Source organism: Lepidochelys kempii, chromosome 7 (genome assembly GCF_965140265.1).
Source record: "Lepidochelys kempii isolate rLepKem1 chromosome 7, rLepKem1.hap2, whole genome shotgun sequence".
Classification (NCBI taxonomy): domain Eukaryota; kingdom Metazoa; phylum Chordata; order Testudines; family Cheloniidae; genus Lepidochelys; species Lepidochelys kempii.
This window is the reverse complement of record NC_133262.1, coordinates 48,862,587-48,884,391: the sequence shown is the minus strand read 5'-3', so window position 1 is coordinate 48,884,391 and position 21,805 is coordinate 48,862,587. Positions and strand designations below refer to the sequence as shown.

Genomic DNA, 21,805 nt, shown 5'->3' with positions numbered 1-21,805 from the left:
GCGGCGCCGGGCCAGAGCCTGCACTCCTCTTGCACCCCAACCCCCTGCCCTGAGCCCCATCCCGCACACCACACCCGCCCCCCTCCACACACACCCCGCACTCCCTCCTGCACCCCAACCCCCTTCCCCAGCCCTACATTCATGGCCCTGCATGCAATTTCCCCACCCAATTTCCCCTCAGGCCAAAAAGTTTGCCCACCCCTGCCTTAGTTCACCTGCCCCATGCTGTTTTTTGGAGGTGCAACCATCTGGTTTACTTTCTTGGCTGTACACCGTCTCCCCTCTGGGAACTCCACCTGCTCATCAAAGGCTGGTCCATGACCAGCACTGATGTCTTTGCACATAGGACTCAAGCTGGGTGACTAATTCCCACTAGTGAGACAAGGTAGGTGAGGTAATGTGTTCAGTTGAACCACATTTTGCTGGTGAAAGAGACAAGACAAGCTTCTGAGCTGTCTCTTCAGCTGTGAGACGGGTACTCAGTGTCACAGCTACAGACAAGGTCAAACAGATAGTTTGCCCTTCCCCACAACATCCCTGTATTTTGTCTGGTTCTCTGCAACAATCTGCATCTTCCTTAAATCTGATGTACTGATCTCAGAGGATCTAAGAAACAGTGAAGCAGACATTTAGATTCTTGATGACATTTTCTACGAAACCCCTATTATTTTAAGAAGGGCCTATATTTTTGGGTCTAAATTACTCCTGATCAAGCAAGAAAGCCTGAAAGTGACTGAAGTGCATGAACATCACCCACAGAATTATTGCGCAGACTTTTCTGGAGGAGGATGTCCCTGAAAGCACAAGGCAACTGAAAATCCGATCTACAGTCTCCAGAGCTTTTCTCTAGCGCAGTGTCATATACCACTAAAAACCATGAAGGCCAGATCCATTGCCAGACAGACAGATATATAGGTAAGTGACTCAGGGTGGAGGAACCAGATTCCTGGGCAGGCTGAAGCCCCTTTTTCCACAGCTGAGCGGAAATCCCACAGGACTGTGATACACAGGCACCGCTTCACTAGCTCTCTCGCCCAACACCTCCATCTCCCTACTGTGCTCCCACTGGGACACAGGGCACCAGAAAGCCACTAGCATTTTAAGCATGGGATAGTTGAACTCTGCTCAGAGAAGGTGTACAAAATGTCCACGGCCACTGGAGCACTGGGTACACTAGCGCTGCTATCAGTGACTCAAGACCTTTGTAAACTAGATCTCTGAGACACAGACAAGCTGGCACTTCAGATAGAAGGAGCATCAAAGGGACTTTGACTATGTCTACACGTAAACTGCTGCAGAGCGTCAGTCTAGACACTACACCAGAGGTGGGCAAACTACAGCCCGCGGGACCCTCCTGCCCGGCTGGCTAGCCCCTCTCCCACGCAGCCTCAGCTCACTGCGCTGCCGGCCCGACCCAGTGCTCTGTGCTGTGCGATGGCATGGCTGGCTCCAGCCGGGCAGCACAATTGTAGCACCGCCAGCCACCGGTGCTCCAGGCAGCGCGGTAAGGGGGAGGAGGGATTGGATAGAGAGCAAGGGAGTTCGGGGTGGTGGTCAGGGGGCGGGGGGGTGGACAGGGGTCAGGGCAGTCGGAGGGTGGGGAACAGGGGGGTTGAATAGGGGCAGGGGTCCCGGGGGGGCGCAGTCAAGAAGGAGGGGGGTTGGATGGGGCGGCGGGGGGCAGTCAGGGGTTCCTGGGGTGGTCAGGGAGAAGGGGTGGTTGGATGGGACAGGGGTCCGGGGGGGGTGGAGGGGGGCAGTCAGGAATGAGAGGAGGGGTTGGATGGGGTAGGGGGTCCAGGGGGGGATGTCAGGGGACAGGGAACAGTGGGGGTTGGAAAGTTAAGAGTCCCAGGGAGGCCATCAGGGGGTGAGAAATGGGGCAGGGTGGATAGGGGTCAGGGGCCAGGCCACACCTGGCTGTTTGGAGAGGCACAGCCTTCCCTAACTGGCCCTCCATACAATTTTGGAAAACCGATGTGGCCCTCAGGCCAAAAAGTTTGCCCGCCCCTGCACTACACTGATGGGAGGGGTTCTCCCATTGCTGTGGTTAATCCACCTCCCTGAGAGGCGGTAGCCAGATTGATGGAAGCATTCTTCTGTAGACCTAGCGCGGTCTACACCAGGACTTATGTCAGCTTCACTGTTTCTCTCCGAGGTGTGGATTTTTCACATGCAGGAGATGCAGCCCTAAGTCACCGAGGTGATGATTCCATCCTATTGAGAGGGACACGTGGTATCCCTTTGGTAATACCACTGGCTGAGCAGGGGTGCTCACCCTCCATCTCGTCATTGGTCCCCGACAAGATACGACCTCGCACCACACTCCCAGCTAAAGGGAAGGGGAGAGCAGACTGTTCAATTACCCGATACAGGTTTCTGCTGCTGGGGATCAAAGTCCAGGCTCAGTCCCCAGTAACCACCATGATGCAGGTGCCTACAATGAAAGGGACGCTGCTACTTCCATCTGACGCGAAGCAAAGGGGGGCACTAAACTTGCTTACCCCGATTCAGGCTCTCACCGTTTCAAGCCAGTGTAATCTCATTCAATTCGATTTCATCGTCCCCTGGAATGGTGGGAACATGAGGACACAGTAACCCAATGTCAGGCGGCTCTGGATTTTGCTATTTGTTGAGAGTGATCGTCCCATTAATCTGTTTTTAAAGTCACCCCAATAAAATTTGCTAGGAGGTTTCACCAGCAGCAGCAGCGACCATAGGGACTCAGATGTGATACGCTTAGCTAAATAAAGTGCATTACAAAGCCACAACCCTGCTGGCAGGCTGAAGATCCTGGGTGAAACAACAGAATATAAACACGCTCCGTCTTTAACAGCCATGTTCCGACTACAGCTGCAGCCCAGGAGTGCGGGGGAGGGGATGGCGACTAGGACTGGTGTCAAAGGGACAGACCAGTGGATTTTATTACTCTTTACATTCTCTAATTTCTATGGTCACAGACAGGAAGAACGGCCCAGTGGTTAGGACACCAGAGATATGGGTTCAATCTCCTGCTCTGCCACAGACTGCCTGGGTGACCTCAGGCAAGTCATCTGGACTCTCTACCTCCGTGGAACCAGGGGTGGCCCTTCCCCAGCCAACAGGTAACTCAGGAGGAGAAACACTTTACAGAGCGTGAAGCAGTCAGACACTACAATGAGGGGAGCTATAAGCCACAGCTAGATACCAAATGGCAGGCCTAGTCTGGGCGTGATGTGAACGAAGAGGGTACACGATCCTTTCCAGCTACTTTCACGTGATGAATTACAGTAGTCCCAGCCAAAGGTGGCTTCCCAGGGTGCATCGTGCTGTCAGGCTGAGTGTGCCCAGATAGCAGCAAGCTGGTTCTGTAGCAGCACGGTCCAGGAGTACATTGGCATCAGCTGGAAATCTGCTATGCTCAGCAGCCAGTAGGTCTGTTGCGTCACATTCTTAGCACCGACGTGCGCATTCAGCATGTTCTCTTCCCACTCCTCGTGCAGTACTATTTGGGGGCTGGCATTTGGAAAGCACAGTTTTACTATGCACAGGGAGTGGAAGGCTGGGCTGCAGCCTGGCGAGATGACAGGGACAGGGCAGCCTCTGAAGCAACGGATCCATCTCCGGAGCTTCTTGACTGATTACAGAGTTTTATTCCAGTGGCGAGTTTAGTTTTCCTGCAGGTTTCAGAGACCTGCGAGTGCCTCTTTGGTGCGTTGAAGTAAAGCTGGACCACTTCAAACGACAGGAGGCAGGGCTTTGCCATCTGGCCCCAAAACCTTCCAGTCTTGCTGCAGTGCTAGTGAAGAGCTAAGGCAGGTACCCTCAGCCCTGGCAGCTGCATCCCCCCCCTCCCAGCTAATGCTCATGCAGTGCTGGGGGGGGGATTAGCTGCACTGCAGCCTCTTGTAATGGGAAGAAATTTGGCTAGGGAAGCCAAAAATTTAAAAACTGAATGATAAAGTATCAACAGATGGGAAGCCAATGCTTATTTCTACCTCTATCCTGTGGGTCAGTCTGGTGCTTGTGAAGTAAAGAGAGTAAGTGCACTGGATAGACACGCTCCCCCACTCCTGCCCGCAGCTCTCACACCCCTGTGCCAATGCACTTTTGTCCTGACCTGCAGCCCCCTGCTATTCCAGATCTGGGATCCCTGCACCACGCACCAGGGTACAGCACGTTCAGCCTCCATTAGAGCAAACGGAGACAGACATTTAGGAGGGCAGAATAGTTCAGTGTGTTTCCACTGTGCTAATTCCTCTCCTACAAGCCAGTGACACTAAGACACGGCTATCGACGTTATCCTTCTCTAGCACCATTAATCAGAGGATCTCAAAGCACTCTAGACAGGAAATTAACTCTTGACCCTGCCCAGCAGGTATTATTCCCAATTTACACATGGGGAAACTGAGGCACGGAGGGATGAAATGACCTGGCAAGGTCACCTAGTAGGCTAGTGGCACAGCCCCGAATAGAAGCCAGGTAACAGCTGCAGCCCAGGCCCAGCTCTGATGAGGTCAGTGGAGTGCAGCTGTTTATTTCAAGAAATAATTTGGCCGGGGGCCACCGGAGTCACAGCCCCATGCTGAGCCTGGCCTCCCCCACAGCCAGCACAGCAGGAGCATTGATTAGCTAATCCAACAGGTGCCCAGGGTACACGGCAGGAGCTGGAAACGGGGACAGGGCTTGGTTCTGATCTTAACTGCACCACTGTGGCTACGGCAACATTACAAGCTCCCTCCCTGGGAGAGGGATCAACATGTCTCCTCACTTTCCAGCCTGGCTGCCAGTTGCAGCGGGACACAAATGGAGGGGACGTTCTCACAGGCCGGCTGAACTCCTCAGTGAGAGTCAGCGTTGCCGAGTCGAGCCTAGCTCCCAGCAGGCCGGCTGTTAGGCTGGGCAAGGATTCAGCTACAGACACATTAGACAGCACGGCCCAAACTATCAGCACCTATGTTGTGTCTACAACAGCACACTAAACCTGGGTTTGGGGGACTCGGGTTTATGCGCTCAGTGTTTCCAAGCCCATGCTCGAGTGTCCACACTGCACTGTGCTAATGCATCCACGCTGCACTACGTGGCCTTCTGACACAGGGCTGCGGCTTGAGCCACGTCCACACTGCAAAAATGACGGGACTCAGGCTCTGACCCACCTTCTAGCAGGGTCAGACCTGAGACAGACTGATTTGTGTGTGGCTGGAAAGGTGGCTTGGGCTCAAACCCATGCTGGAACCTGGGCTTAGTGTGCAATGAAGATACTCTGGCAGGCTGCCTGCAAGGATACAAGCGGGTTGCCCCTACCTTTGACATAAGAAAGCTAATTAAAGCTGTACGCCTTCTCAGGCCTGACCCGCGTAAGGGCTGCAAGTCCCAGCATGCAACAGCCCACATTGGCCCAAGTCTGCAAGGCTCAAGATAGGGCGCCACATGCTTAGACCCAGAGGCTGCACTGCCTTGTTAAAAGCCAAAGCATTTGCAGGTGCGCCACGCTGAGAGAATTGCTTTGCTGGCAGGACAGGTTCCCGTCTTCCTAGGGAAAGCTAAGGTTGAATGGGATGAGCCCAAGTGACACCAGGAGAAGTGAAATGAAGGGGCTGGCATGTCTTGCAGCTCCCACTTACTTGAAATGCAGATCCTTAAACGTGAAGTGAGTCTCTACAATGCCCGTGGTCTTCACCCTGGTCCTTAGCACATCCTGCTGGGTTGGAATGTAGTCCCCTCTGGCTATCCTCTCCAGGTCATTCAGGTAGCTGCCAAGAGAACACAAAGGAAGCTGAGTCAGCAAGGCAAGCCAAAGGACGTGGCTTGGTGCGGTCTCAGGGCTCTGCTCTCTCAGCTACTGCACAGACCGGGTGCTTTGGGGGAAAACAGGAAAGTGGGCCACATTGCAGCATTGGTTCCAGAGGGACTCAGACCCACCGGTATGGCAGGATGATGGGAGTATAGCTGCCCAGGGAACATTTCCATGTTTGTTAAATAAAGTCCCCTTCACACCTACCTCCAGGCCAGCGAGTAGGGGAAAGAGGCTGGCAGAGATTCCAGCAAGCTGGATCCGTTCCCTAGAGAGAGCATGCAGCCTCAGCCCAAACAAACTGCGGGTGAGGAATCATGTGAGAAAGCGACCCCAGCTGCGCTTCATCCTCCATACGGAGGCATGGCTCATGGAAACTACACAGAATCATAGAAGATTAGGGTTGGAAGAGACCTCAGGGGGTCATCTAGTCCAATCCCCTGCTCAAAGCAGGACTAACACCAACTAAATCATCCCAGCCAGCGCTTTGTCAAGCCAAGCCTTAAAAACTTCTAAGGATGGAGATTCCACCACCTCCTTAGGTAACCCATTCCAGTGCCTCATCACCCTCCTAGTGAAATAGTGTTTTCTAATATCCAACCGAGACCACCCACACTGCAACTTGAGACCATTGCTTCTTGTTCTGTCATCTGCCACCACTGAGAACAGCCGAGCTCCATCCTCTTTGGAACCCCCCTTCAGGTAGTTGAAGGCTGCTATCAAATCCCCCCTTACTCTTTTCTTCTGCAGACTAAACAAGCCCAGTTCCCTCAGCCTCTTCTCGTAAGTCACATGCCCCAGGCCCCGATCATTTTCGTTGCCCTCTGCTGGACTCTCTCCAATTTGTCCACATCCCTTCTGTAGTGGGGGACCCAAAACTGGATGCAATACTCCAGATGTGGCCTCACCAGTGCCGAATAGAGGGAAATAATCACTTCCCTCGATCTGCTGGCAGTGCTCCTACTAATGCAGCCCAACATGCCATTAGCCTTCTTGGCAACAAGGGCACACTGCTGACTCATATCCAGCTTCTCATCCACTGTAATCCCTAGGTCCTTTTCTGAAGAACTGCTGCTTAGCCAGTCAGTCTCCAACCTGTAGCATGTCCCAGCATGCAGTGCAGCAGGCTCCTCAATCAAGGTGGAGCACTGCATGGTGGGATGTGTAGTCCAGGCAGGCTGGGGGCTGAATATGTAGACTGAACTTTGGCTCCTCCTGCATTTTTACTCAGTACTTTCACTAGTGGGAGTCATCTGCACTAGCTAAAGGATTTTGCTCCCCATTGAAACCCGTCAGAGGTCTTCTGAGCTATTGAAATAGTGAGGCTGGTACAGTCAAACCAAGGGCCATGGCTGCATCATTCTGAAAACAAGCCCCATTTGTAAAGGTGGGGGTCTTGTGCACCATTACTGTGTTATGCTGCTCTGCAGCATGTATCTGCCAGCCTTGTGGATTTCCTTGCTCCTGGCTGGGTAGAGTGCAGTCCCTGGGTATAACTGGAGCTTTTCTGGAGGAGTAGATCCTGTCTGGTGCTCAGGGCAGGGCTGTTTTTTCCCCACCCCATTCTGAGCTAATCACAGCTACGGAGCTGCATTGATACGGAGCTGCTCTCAGGAAAAAACGAAGAAAGGAAAGTATTCATCACTATGGCAACAAACCACACAAAGAGCGGAAACAATTGATGGTTGTGCACCATTTATAGTCAAAAACACAAACCCCTCCATCCTGGGAGGAAGAGGGAGGTGCCGACGTAGGGGAGGAGATGGGAAGGCAGTGCTGCAGCCCAGGCAGAAATACCCTGATGGGGCAACTGCCTCCGTTGCCAGCTGGAGATGATCAGCAAACACTCCCTACCCCTTCCGCCCCGGCACAGTTCATAGGGCCCTCGCTGCGTGCAGCACAGCTGCGCGGGGTCCTGTTGGAGGAGTTGGGAGAAGGGCTGACAAGATGCAAAGAGTGGCTTCCCCAAAACACCAAGAGCGTGACGATCCTGTACTGCTCCTGGTGCGATTCAAAGATCCCCCCCGGATTAAGTCCTTAACTAAGCATAATCCCCACCCCACAACAATAGAGATGTGGGGTGCTGAATCCACAGGTCCTGGCATGCCTTGCGTCCAGGCTGCTCAGATCAAGGCATAGCATTCATGCTGGGGCCTACAGCCCACCCAGGCTGCACCTCTGGGGGTACCTACACCACAATAGGAGGTGTGGCTGCAGCATATGTAGACAGACCCACACTAGCTCTGATCTAACTAGAGCAGTGGTTCTCAAACCTTTTTTTTTTTTTTTATTATTATTATTATTAAGTGGACCAGTTGAAAATTGCTGAGGGTCTCGGCCGACCACTTAATGATCTTTCCAAATGTCGTTTGTACCGTTAGCTAACTATTGTAAAGCACTTTGGATAAAAGCACTACATAAAAAAACCTTAAACATTTTTTTGTTCCACAAATAAAAGCACACAACTCATATTTTAATATCCCTAGTCTTACCTTTCTAATGCAATGGATGTGCCCTCGGAGGCTGGGAAGGAGTGGGGGGTCTCTCCCTCTCCTCCCTACTGGGGCTGGGAAGGAGGGGGTGTCTCCCCCATCGCAGCAGCCCCAGACCAGAGGCTGGGAAGGAGAGCCATCTCTCTCCTGCAGCTGCAGCCTTGGAGCTAGGGAAAGTTGCCTCTTTCTCTAACCACCACAGCCCTGCACATACCAAATTCCCCCCACCCCCTCTTCTCACCCCACTACCCCCTCCCACCTACCAATTATTCCCCCCAAGGCCACCACCCCACCTTACACGTGCATCTTCTCCAGGGTCCAGGCACCTAATTAGTGGAGCCACGCCTGCGTAACTCCACTAATTAGGTGGGTGGCCCTTTATTCTCTCGTGTGCACCTTAGACGGAACTATCCACGGACCTCCTGAATGGAGAACGGACCACAGTTTGAGAACCTCTGAGCTAGAGCAAAGCTAGCTCAAGTAACAATAGCAGTGATAGGCAGGGGCCACTCGAGGATGTTTAGGGGTTCTGGGTGGGCGAGGCAAGCCCATACAGCTGAAGCCTCACTGCTATTGTTACTTGTGCTGGCTAGATCAAAGCTAGTGTGAGCAAGTCTACACATGCTGCAATCTCACCACCCAACTGCAGTGCAGACAGACCCTCTGAATTACAGGGAAGGGCAATTCAGTGCTCCACTGGTGACATTTTGGGGATCCCGATCAAGTGTTGGCTGCTAGATTTAGCGTAAGTCACTCTTTTACCAGCAGGACAGTGGGGTGGGAATAGGTATTGTTTCATATTCTCTGTGTATATATAAAGCCTGCTGCAGTTTCCACGATATGCATCTGAAGAAGTGAGCTGTAGCTCACGAAAGCTTATGCTCTAATAAATTGGTTAGTCTCTAAGGTGCCACAAGTCCTCCTTTTCTTTTTGCGAATACAGACTAACACGGCTGTTACTCTGAAACCTGTCTTTAGAGTCCTGATCTTTCCAGCAGAGGGAGCAGTCTGTGACAGAAACCTAGCTCAAGGCTTTCTCCCTCAGCTGAGACCTGTACAATGACTGGTGAAAATGGCCTTAATCCAAGAGATCTCACAGACAGGACAGCAGATTACACCTGGAGATGTAGCCCTGTCGAACGCACGGGAAGCCCTGGTGGTCCCAGAGGCGGTGACAAGGGAGAGGCAAGTATGCTGTCTCAGCTCATCAGACTGGCATCATGGGGTTTTAAAGCAAAGGCTCTGGATGGGTGTGGTGCACAAATCAGAGCCCCCAGCAGGATCAAGCCTGCACATCTGTACTCCAACCTTACGTACTTCTACTGTGACCGCCAGCTCCAGTAGCCTGGCATCAAGTATCTACAGAACTTTCATCTGCCAAGCAAACTTCAGGGCCAGTCCTTTCTCTCTGCTTCAAAGCCGTTGGGGATAAGTCTGAGCTCTGGGTAGCACTGGCAGTTACTGTGGACTCAGTCTAGGAAGCAGTCTACAAAAGCAGTATCCGAGCACAGCAGCACCTTTGAACATTTGACGTTGCAGGCTCAGGAATCCTGCCCAGGACACTGCCTGGGAGGTCAGCGAGAGTTTAAATTGCCCCAGCTCAGTTGCTTAATTCGATTATTACACTCAGGCATCCTTTAAGCAAATTAGAACCATGTTAATCAGGGGATTTGCAGCACCCTAATCTGGTGAGAGCTAAACTTTGAGATGACAGATTCCCCTCCATCACAGAGGACAAAGGGGACTGGGCTGGGGAATGGCAGGTGCAGCGCAGTTATTACATGGGAAAAATCACAGAGTAACACGTATCCCTCAGGAGAGCTCCTCACTTTCCCACTGTGCTAATTAACATCCATTTCCCTTCCAAGGGAGTTTTAAAGGCTGCTCTTCAAGAGCTGGGGAATGGAAGTTGCAGCTTGCGTCACAAGATGGGTTTGTGCCCCCAGCAGAGAGCAGCCTGCAGCAAAGCAGGGACAAGTCCCAAGTTTGGGCCCACACCAAGGAGCACATGAAAGGCCTTGCCTCCTGATCAGCCACAGCATGGCCCAAGGAGATCCTGCCACCTGCAAACATTTGCATGCAGTGCAAGTCTGCCTACATGAGGCTTTCCGGGCACTGCTCCCAAGAGAGCACTGCAGGCAAGTGGGATTTGCATAGGTGAATCTCAGCCAGAGCTCAGGCATGCTGTCCATCCCTCACTCTGCCAGATGCACATGCTCCAGGACATGTCAATACCCGACACATGGGAAAGCTGGCAGGTGCTGGGCACACTCATCTCAGAGAAACCTCAAAATGTCCAAGCCCCAGGTCTGGAGTCTGCTGAAAACCACATTTAAAGCTAGACCTCTAGTAGGGACCGAAGACTGGAATGCTAACCTTCAACACGGGTCCCTACCCTGAGGCTGGCTGGACGATGCAACAGCCACCAGCTCCTTGCGGTGCATCCACCTGGCTTCCACATGAGCTGTTCCACTCCCTGAGCTCCTGGCAGTGAGCACGCCCATGGTCATTGTGAGATAGAGCACCTGCATACGAATGGTAAGGGAGTGGCCTCAGGGCCACCAGGGGAACACACTTAATGTGAGAGGGAGAGCCAAGGGATCAAAGGGGAGCCTGAAATACCAGTGCCAGGCAGGGAGCCAGTGGCTCTGGCCAATGGCTCAGCAGCAAAGACCATAAAGTGATGTTGATTTACACCAGCTGCGCATCTGGCCCCCAGATTTTTTTCTGGTCTTCAGTCCAGTGAGCAGGTGCGCTTGCAGGAAGACACTGGGTGTTCTCTGCACCCTCCTAGCCCCAGAGATCCCCGCAGGAGGGGATGCCGGCCCTGCCCAAAGCCGGAGCTTCACCCACTCCGAGGGCATGGCTCCAGCATGCTCACTCTCTTCTTTAAAAAGAAAGGCCTGACCGCATTATGCAAATGAGCTGGCTGCTCAAAAACAGCCGGAAACTCTTTCAGCCTCACAGTACAAAAACAGGAAGCAAAAGCCAGGGGCTGGGCTGGGCTGCACAAGCTGAACTGCTATTGTGGCCTTTCGTACACCTCCCCCCTTCCCCGCCCTCCTCTCCCACTGGGGACCAGGCTGTCATGAGGATTCCAAGCTCCGCTAGCACAGGGTGCGCCACATTGGGTTAGAGATCAGAAACTCCCTTTTCCCACCTGCTGAGTGTCCTTAACCCTCTGAGTCCCTGAAGTGATTCCTTAGCTGGCTGGAGGGCCAATAAGCCCCGTTTGCGGCTTGGTGCTACACAAACAATGCATTAGCCCTGGGGCCGCTGAGATGACAAGGCCTGAACTCAGAGAAAAGCTTGTGGCAGCTCAAGTCTTTCCTGACGGCTGCTGCTTTGCATTCGCAGTAAAGATTCGCTAGTTCCAGGGCCACAGGGGGTCCCAGCATCCTTGGCAAGGCGAGTTACCCCCGTTTGTCCTGCATTAGAGCCCCAACACCATGACAAAGGGGAAAGTGAGGCAAGGAACGCTGCAGCTCAGCCAGTGGGGAACGAACCGCTGCGTGGGCAGCACTGCAGCTCCGTGCTGGGGCAATGCAACCCAAGAGCCCTGCTGGGGAGGGGGGCGGAGGGTGCTGCACTTTCCCCACTTAACAAGACAAAGTGAAGTGCTGCCAAGGCAGCCGTGGCTTACACACACTGGCGGCTCCAGAGAGCAGGGTCTTGTGATCTGTTTGCACCACCCCCTCCTGGAGACCCCCAGGGAATGCTTATTAGAGGGCTTGCAGCCCTACCGGCACCCTAAAGACTAGGGCACATAGGCACCGAGTTTTATTTTTTTCCCCTGGGGGATGCTCCACCCTCACTCCGCCCCAAGGTCCCACCCCACTCTGCCCCCTCCCGAGGCCCCGCCCTCGCTTCACCACTTCCCATACTGCTCCGCCCTTTCCCTCAAGACCCTGCCCCCACTCCACTCCACCCCACCCCCGAGGCCTCGCCCTCACTCCAGCTCTTCCCACCCTGCTCCAACCCCTCCCCCGAGGCTTCCGGCCACTGCTCTCCCCCAAGTGCCTCCCTCAACTGCCGAACAGCTGTGCCCCAGGTGCTTGAGCCCCAGAGCACCCACAGAGTCGGCGCCTATGCTAGGGCAACTCTCCAGCGAGGGGGATGGGCGCTGCGGAGATCCAGTCTCCTTCCCAAAGGCTAAAGCTCTCAAGTGGCAGGCTTATGTTTCACCAGAGCAGCAACGACCACCAGGGAGCAAGGGGGGGGGGGGGAGGGGAGGAACAGGCCATCCTGGTCTCCCAGCCTTTGGCTCATCTATTTCACTGGTAAGCTCTGGGAGGCATGGACAGTCTCTCGCTGTCTGGAAGTTAAAGGCACCTAAGGGAGTTAGGAACACAGTGCCCACTGATCCCAGCGAGTTAGTGTACATACAGTACCTAGCACCGTGAGTCCCGATCTTGACTGGGACTTTACACACCATCCAGTTACTTATATGTAAGGCTACGTTTTAGTCCTGGGTATTTTTAGTAAAAGTCATGGACAGGTCATGGGCAATAAACAAACATTCACGGCCCGTGACCTGTCCATGACTCTTACTATATACCCGACAAACTTGGGAGCAGGGAGCTGGGGTCCATGGGTAGCAGCGCGCAGCCGGGGACCCCCGCTGCTGCTGGGGGGCGCGGCCAGCAGGCTCCCTACCTGGCTCCGCACCTCCCCCACCAGCAGCAGCACAGTTTGGGTGTGGTAGGGGAACGGGACAGGGTGAGGTGGGCTCTGGGAGGTGCTTACCTGGGGGGCTCCCCAGAAGCAGCGACATCCCCCTCGCTCACCTGCTAGGCAGAGGTGTGGCCAGGCAGCTCTGCGTGCTGCCTCCGCAGCTCCCATTGGCCATGGTTCCCAGCCAATGGGAGCTGTGAAGCCAGCACTCTGAGCCAAGGCAGTGCTGCCTGGCCACGCCCCCACCTAGCAACTGTGCAAGGGGGATGTTGCGGCTTCCGGGGAGCTCTCACAGGTAAGTCCTGACCAGAGCTCACCTCACCCTGTCCTGTGCCCCAATCCCCTGCCCCCTCCCACACCCAAACTCTGCTGCTGGGGGGTGGGAGAGGGTGGCCCAAGACTGCCCCAGCAGCAGCCAGTGCTTACCCGCAGCCTTACTTATATGGCCCTAATCTCAGAGTCATCTATGGATTTTACCACCCCCGCACACGTGTGGGCTAGGCAGTGGCATTATCCCCACTGTACAGACGCGGAGCTGAGACTGGGGAGAATTAGGCCAGGTTTACACTAGAAATGTTTGCCGATTGAGCTATGTTGCTTGTGGGGAGGGTGACATTTCAGCACTGACAAAGGCCTTCGTGCAGACAGTTACACTGGTGAAAGAGGGCTTATGGCTTATTTTGTTTGGGGAACCAAGATAAGCTGTACCAGTCACCCTTCCCCAAGGTAGACAGGCCCATGGTCACCCAGGAAGCCTGTGGCACTGCGAGAAATCAAAGCATAGTCTCAGTGCCACACCCTACCCACTAGCCCTGGCAATACAAATCAACAACAAATGAATCAACCCTGACGCTAGGGCCACATCTAGATTTGAAGAGTTTATCCGGGATGATCAATGCAGTTCCCTCACCAAGGGGATCTCTAGCTTCCCTTGGCTGCTCCTGGCAGAAACTGAGCTTTTCCTGTGATGCTGGTGACTGGGGGAGGAGTCTGCAGGATCCCACACCCATGCGGGACTGTCTGGGTACAGCCAGCACACACTGTGCCTGCCACTTTGTTCTGATTGCAGCCCTCCCATGGAGTGGTTCCATTATCACGAGCATTACCGAGTTCCTTCCCGCACAGCTACAAGTTCCCTGCCGCAGGCCAGGCGGCCTTTCTACGTAACACTGGCACAACAAAGCAAGGAAGGGTGGAGAGCTCCTGGACTCCTGCTCGGCTGAGAAAAGCTTATGCAAGATCATCCAAAGAAACACAGCCTTTGCCCTGTGCTTATCGTTAGATGCAAAGAGATACCAGCTTATTGTCACTGTCCTATTAGCTGTGTGCTGACAATAAGCCCTGGGAAAACAAAGATAATTAAGGTGGCTTATTTGCAGAGGTAAATCGCTGGCTGTGTCCTACTTCTTGGGCTGTCTTGGCTATACACACACTAGCCATGCTTTACCAGTACAGCTATACTGGCAACGCTCCTAGCGTGGGTGCAGCGGCACTGGGGAAAGCTGCACTTTGTCCCTGGATAGTGAAACCAACCCCCACAAGCGAATCAAGCTCCACTGGTGAAAGCACAGTCCTGACAGCAAAGCTGCATCTCCACTAGGGCCTTCCGCTGGCACAGCTACGATGGTCGGACTGCTTCACACCCTGCCTGGCCCAGCTCTGCAGGCAGACACCATAGTGTAAACCTGGCCTTGGTCATCACTCTGTCTAGCCACCGACCCACAGCCTCCGGCGTTGGGTACTGTGACAGGGTCGGGCCAGATGGCTACAGGAGAGTGATCCTATTGGGATCCGGGAAGTGGGCGGGCAAAGCCCACCCACTGCTAAAGGCTCCCCCACAGCCTAAGAGGGGGATCCACAGGACCTGGACACCAAATAAATCCAGGGGACAACTAATGAAATAACAGGGACAGGAGTGTGGTCAAAGGGTCAAACGAAGAGAACCGGATGGGGACACCGAGCAGAGAACCCCAGACAGCGCCCACTGCTCCTCAAAGGCGTCAAGGGAGTCAGTGGACGCCGCCCAGAGGAACTCTGCCCGGATACGTGAATTTACGGAGGATCGGAAATAGGCCCCACAGTCACAGGAGACTCCATCGGCCAACCTCCTCACCCTGGTTTTATAGATGGCCACTTTAGCCAGGGCCAGGAGGAGGTTGACCAGGAGATCCCGTGACTTTGTGGGGCCGCAGATAGGGAGTGCATAAATAAGAAGGTGAGGGGAAAGTGCAACCAAAAACGTAATAAAATATTGGTGAGGAGCTGGAATAGGGGCTGCAGCCTGGCACACTCCAAATATGTGTGTGCCAGGGTTTCCCTCACGCCGCAAAAGGGGCAGGTGTCTGGGATAGGAGTGAACCGTGCCAAGTACATGCCCTTACTCAAGGCTCCGTGAAGGAGCCGCCAACGGATATCCCCGGCGGTCCTCGGGACCAAGGTGGAATATAGGCTGGCCCACTGGGGCTCCTCACCCTCCAAAGGTGGCAGGAGGTCCCGTCATTTTGAATCGGGGCAGGACATGAGGGTGAGAGCGTGAAGGGTGTGGAGCATGAGCATGTGTAGATGTTTCCTTGGCGCGGTCTGGAAGCAGACCGGCTGCAGCTCGTGCAGCCGGCTCATGGTGAAGGGGTGGGGGAGGGTCGGTTGGGTCCACGGGGCAGGGGCCCAATGAAAAGGTCCAGCGGGCCTGGGGTGGAGGGTGGGCGGGGCACGCCCTCACGCAGGACCCGGTCGAGGTAAACCCGAGCAGCAGGTGGCAAAGTGGCTTTCACCTCCTGAAGTACGCGCCAGGGAGTATGAGGTCTGGAGAGCCCCATGTGCTGAGCGAGCGTCAGGAGATCCAGCCAGTCTCTCCGGTCGTAGTCCAGGAGGTCTCAGACTCTTGTGACCTCTGCCAGGACCAACCTCTGGCGCACCGAGGGGGACTCTGCCACCTGCACACGGAGCTGCAGGGGCTCTGCAAGGAGATCTTCCCCCATGGAGGCCGCCAAGGACCTAGTCACTGTAAACAGTTTCCAGGTCTGGAGGAGGTCCTGGTAGAAGACCGGCAGCCCAGAGAGGTCTCGCGGAAGACCTCTCGGATGGAGGTAAGGAAGCTGCCAGTCACATTGGAGCCCTTGGAAGTGGCGCAGGAAGGCATGCGCCAGTACGCTCCATACCGGATTACCTGCACCATAAAGGAGCCTCTGCAGGGCCTGGAGGTGGAAGACATGGACCTGAGTGTGGAGACACTTCATGCCCTGCCCCCCCTCCTCCAGGGGTAGATGGAGAACCCCTGCAGAGACCCAGTGCAGTCCTGACCAGAAGAACTCCAGAATCGATGTCCGGAGGTTGGCCAGGAAACCCGGGGCCGGGACCAAGGTGTTGAGCCGGTACCAGAGCATGGACAGGACTAGTTGATTAAGCCCTCGAAGGGAGAGGCACCAGAGTAGTCCTATCCATTTCTGGAGCCGCTCTATTACCCCGCCCTCTAAATTGTGCCAGTTCTCCGGCGGAGAGGGATGCGTGGCAGAAAGGTAAACGCTGAGATAGAGCAGTGGACCCGCGGTCCACCGGATGGCCTGAAGAGCGGGTGGGAGGGAGCTCGCCTGCCATCATTCCCCTACCACCAAGCCAGAGCTCTTGACCCAGTTGACTGGGGCAGAGGAGGCTTCCGAGTAGATGGTCTGGCAAGCCTCCACCCATGTCAAGTCGTTCTGGTCCTGGACCACGAGGAGCACATCATCAGCATATGCCAACAGGACCAGCCGCAGCTCCAGCTCCTGCAGCACCAACCCCATCAACCTCCTGCAGAGGAGACAGAGGAAGGGCTCGATCGCCAGAGCGTACAGCTGGCCCGAGAGGGGGCACCCCTGTCGTACTCCTCACTTGAAGCTGACCGGTTCGGTCAGGGTCCAGTTGAGCTGGACCAGACACTCTGCGGAGGTGTACAGCACCCAGAGAAAACCTATAAACTGGGGTCCGAAGCCAAACGCTTGCAGAGTGCTCAGGAGATACCCGTGGTCCACCCTGTCGAACACCTTCTCCTGATCCAGGGAAAGGAGGGCAAATGACAGACCATCCCTGCACCCGAGTTCCAAGAGGTCCTGGACCAGATACAGATTGTCAAAGATGGTGTGGCCCGGGAGGGTGTAGGTCTGGTCTGGGTGGACCACGTCCGCCAGCACGGACCCTAGGAGCAGCAAGATGGCTTTCGCTACGACCTTGTAGTTAGTTCGTGCTGAGGAGCGAGGCGGGACGCCAATTTCGTAAATCGCGGAGGTCCCCCTTCTTCGGCAATAAGGCAAGCACAGCTCACCTGCACGAAAGAGGGAGAACCCCGCTCTGTAAAGACTTGGCCCAGACGGTGACTAGGTCTGGGCTAAGGAAGTCCCAGAACACACGGTAGAACTCCACGGTCAGCCCGTCCATGCCCAGAGATTTATTGGTGGGCATGCAACGGAAGGCTTCCGAGAACTCTGCCAGAGTGAGAGGCAGCTCTAGCCGGTCTCGGTCGCCCGTGCTGACCGTCTGGAGTTCATCCCAGAGCACTCTGCAAGCGTTAGGATCGGTCGGATCTGGGGAGAAAAGGCTTGCATAGAAGGCGCTGGCCCTCCCGCACATCTCTGCCGGATCCTTGAGGGGGGTGCAGTCCTCTGCTAGGAGGCAGGCGACATGCTTCTTGGCCCCCCTCTTTTTCTCCAGGGTGTAGAAGAAGTGGGAGCTGCGATCCATCTCCCAAAGGAGGCGGATGCGGGATTGAACAAAGGCACCCCGGGCCTGATGGTCCTCGAGGGCCCGGAGCTCCTCCCGCTTCTCCCGGCATGCCCCGCAGAGGGATAGATCCTCAGGGCTGGCGGCCAGAAGCCTCTTCAGCCCTAAGACCTCCCGTTCCAACTGCCCTATCGCCGCATCCCTCCGTCGGCTGGCACCCCAGGTGTAGTCACGGCAGAAGAGCCGGGCGTGCACCTTCCCTAGGTCTCGCCGCTGCCCTCGCCACGCCAGCCAGAACTCCCAGAAGGACACCATGAAGCCCACATCCTCCAACAAGCTGTTGTTAAAATGCCAATAGGCCGGCCCCAGCCTCTCTGCGCAGAGAGAGGCCGTCATGGTGACTAAAGGATGATCGGAGAACGGGGCCGGCCAGATGCTGAAGGAGTGGGCCCGTGAAATGTGGAAACGTGATAAATAGATGTGGTCCAACTGGGAGTGGCACGACCAATGGGCCTCCACCTGGACAAAGGTGAACGTCGAGACGTCATCTGGGTGGTGGTCATGCCAGACGTCCACCAGGGAGTGGTGTTAGACTATCTCCCGGAGGACGTCCGCTGCAGCCGGGCACTGCTCGGTCCCCGAGCGGTCCCGCTTCTCGAGGGTAGCATTCAAGTCCCCGCCCAGGACCAGGCACTCGCGAGGATCCAAGGTGCCGAGGAAGGCAGACCCCTGCTGAAAGAAACGCAGCCGCTCCAGGCCCAATGTCAGGGCATAGACGTTAACAAGATTGACCAAGAGCCCCTCAATACGGACCCGGAGGTGCAGCAGGTGGCCTGGCACAGCCTCGGCAACCCCCAGCACTGTAGGCCGGGGGAGAACAGGGTCACCACTCCAGCCGTACGAACTGTGAGATGGCTAAAGTAGACCCTGTCCCCCCAGTCCAGCCGCCAGCTGTCTTCAGCGGCCGGATCCGTATGGGTCTCCTGTAGGAAAACCACAGGAGTATCCCCACTCCCGAAGGAAGGAGAGCACCTGGCACCTGCGGAGATCCATCCTACAGCCCCGGGTGATCAATGTTGCGATGGTGAGAGGTGCCATGAGGAGGGCTGGGGGGGATCCTCGCCAGCAGGGACGCTTGCGGCTCCCAACAGACCGTGCAAGAATCCGTGACCTACCCCGTAGGTGAGTAAGGAGTCACAGAAGTGGTGGACCTGCTGATAGGCCACAGCGGCCTGCTTCCCAGTCCTTTTATCCTCCCCCATGAGGGCCCTCGCGGCCCGGAGGATTTGATGGAAGTCCCCCCATCGCTGGAGAGCGAGCTGCACCTTGTTACGGGAGCCACGGACGTCCTCAAGGAACTCCCGCAGCTCCTCTCGCAGTGTATGGGGGGCCAGGGTCACTAGACCCTGGCTATCCTCTGGAGGGACCCCCGACAGCCCTGTGGCCCACCGAAACGGGCAGGCAAGGGGCGGACCCCCGACATGGCCCTGATGGGCTGGTGCCACGTGGCCCCCCTCAAACCCTGGCAAAAGTGGGGGCAGCGGAGGGAAGATAGCAGCCCCTGGTGAATCGAGACAGGGAAATATAGAGGCCGCTCCCTGGGGGCTATCCTCTGGGAGTGAGGAAATGACGGCCCCAGGAGCAGCAATGGCATCACAGGAGGTGGAGGGGATACAGACGGGGTTGGCATCAGGGGCAGGGCAGGGATCCATTGTAGGAGCAGGGCAGGGGTCAGGAGTAAAATCAGGGAGAGGGGCAGAGGCAGGATCCTGGGCCCCAGTAGCCAGGCCGCTGGAAAATGGTCTCTCTCGGGCAAGCTCAGGGATCTGGGGGGTGGGAAGGGGGCCCTCCGTGATGCCGGGCTCTGGCTCCATGGCCGGCATAGTAGCCACGACATTGAAACGTGGACAGTCTTCAGTGGAGTCCCCGCCCAGGAAGGAGATCGGTTGCCCCACGCCCACGAGGGACATCCCATGGGGCTCGGGTCCCAGCCGCACATCACCGGCTGTCGCCTCAGTAGGCTCGACAGCCATCAGCAGGGTGCCACCCGCGGCCGGGCAGATGGAGGAGCCCAGGGAACCCTCGGAGGTGGGAGTGGAAGCAGCGGTTGGGGGAGGGAGCATGGAGAAGGGGGGCCGGGGTGAGGTCGCTCAGATCGAGGCCTGCTGGCAGAGAGTTGTCCTCCCCCTGGGTGACCGGGGTCAGACCCAGGGCCTTGATCCCCTCGTAGATGGAAGGGAGCTCTCCTTCCACCACCCCGGAGGTCTCCCCGCCAGTGCCTGAAGCGACGCTCGCCTCGGGGCTCACAGGGGCTCCAGATGGTAACAGGGCAGGAGGGCCTCCATCAGGGGCCTTGGAGGGGCGGGACTTCATTGGAGGGATGGTACTGCTCTCCCGTGCTGCCACGCCTTCCCCAGCTGGCACCAGTGGATGGAGCGCACCCGCAGGCAAGGCAGAAGGCTCGGCATCGGTGCCCCCCTTTCTGGTCTTCCGGAGGGCTTCCGCATCGGTGGAAAGGAGCGGAGCTCGAGCCTTCCACTTGCCCCACTTCCCCTGGACTAGGGCCCAGGCCTCCATGGCGGCATCTGGGGGCCGGCTAACAGGAGTCGGGTCGGGGGGCAGGGGCGACGGCTCAGGGACTGTGGGAGGCAGCGATGGGCCGGCATGAGGGAGGGAAGATTCCCCCTGGGGTGGGCCCTCTCCCATGCTTGGCGGTATCCCTGCCGCAGCCTCCTCTAGGAGCCCCGCCGGATTGCAGGCAGCAGAGTCGGGGCTCTCCCGCTCATCTGGGTGCGCTGGGGGAAGTACCCCTTGGGCCCGAGCGGGAGCACTGGCGGACTGAGGAGGAGGAGGGGCGCTCTGGGCGCCGGGCAGCCTGGGGCACTGGCGATGACAGGGCTGGCGCCCTGCTGGGGCTCGGGGGTCCCGGATGTCCCCCCTTGCCAGGTCAGGGGGCAGTCCCTCCGGATGTGCCCCATTGCCCGGCAGAGGTAGCACTGGGCCTCCCCCATGGAATAATGCACCCGGGTAATGGCCCCTTGATAGGGGACCAGGAATGACCCCTCAAGCGCCTCTCCATCACGTGCAGGGGGCGGCAGTTGAAGCTGCACTTGCCGGCGAAACGAGAGGACATGACGGAGGGCGAGGTCTTTGCAGCCCAATGGGAGAGGGCTGACAACGGAGATGGGTTTCCCCAGGGTAGAGAGGGCAGGTAACAGGGCGGCATTGGGAAGGAAGGGAGGGACGGAAGTCAGGACCAGGCGGACGCCCAGGCTGTCCTGCGGCTCCAGGGGGACGAACACCACCCCCCCCACCACTACCAGGCCCTTCTCCACCGCCTCCTGGGTGGCGGCCTCCGATGCTAAGAAGTAGACAACCTTGCCATACATTTTGGAGGCCGTCACAATGGCCGTGGGTCCCACTACCCTCGCCAATGCCCGCATGTAGGTCTCCACATGGGGTGAGGCGGGCACCAGGAGGCAACGGACGCCGTGCTTCCTGGTCATGGTGGGAAACGGGCCCCGGCCGCTATAGCTGGTAGCGGCAGCGATGGGCAGGAGAGATGATGTAGCGGCAGGCAGAGGGGCTGCCACCACCTGGGCGTACGCCCTGGGGGCCGAGGGAGGGACACCTGCAGAGCTGGTGGAGGGAACAGCGGGGAGGGACGCCGCGGCCAGTGGTAGGGCCGCGGCAGTGGGGACAGCCCCTGCCATGGAGGGCCTGGTCTTTTTAGCAGGGCCCTTCCCCTTCTTCTTACCCTGGCCCTTCCCCCCAGCTGGGGGCGCTCCCCCAGAATCTGAGGGGGCGAGGGACATGGCAGCAGCGGAGGTCGCCCCACCAGGGGCAGTGGCAGGTGGTTTGGCAGCGGCAGTTGAGGAGAGGCTTGGGGGGGTGATGGAGGGGCAGACGGTGGAGAGGCAGCCGGGGCTGCTGGAGGGGCTCCACGCGCTGCGTCCCCCGCCACAATGAGCAGGGAGGAAGGGGAAAAACACCAGAGAGAGGAGGGGAAGGGGGAGGCAGGTCGACCATTCCTCCCCACTAGGCTGCAGGCAGGGGAGGAAGGCACCAAAAGGGTTGGGCTGGACAGGGGGCTACCAAGGGCTCATGGGGGGCAGTCACCGACTCAGGATGGGAATCCGGCTCCCCTAGCTGCACTAGGGGAGGGGGGGGTCAT

At 56.8% G+C, this 21,805-nt stretch overlaps 1 protein-coding gene across 1 annotated transcript in view; it reads right to left on the bottom strand.

Annotated features, from left to right (window-relative positions):
* GNAI2 (G protein subunit alpha i2) overlaps positions 1 to 21,805 on the bottom strand; it is a 195,503-nt gene that overhangs the window by 31,013 nt on the left and 142,685 nt on the right. The window contains exon 5 of the mRNA XM_073352601.1: positions 5,604 to 5,732. Coding sequence (XP_073208702.1) covers positions 5,604 to 5,732 — 129 coding nt within the window. The remainder of the gene's footprint in view (positions 1 to 5,603; positions 5,733 to 21,805) is intronic.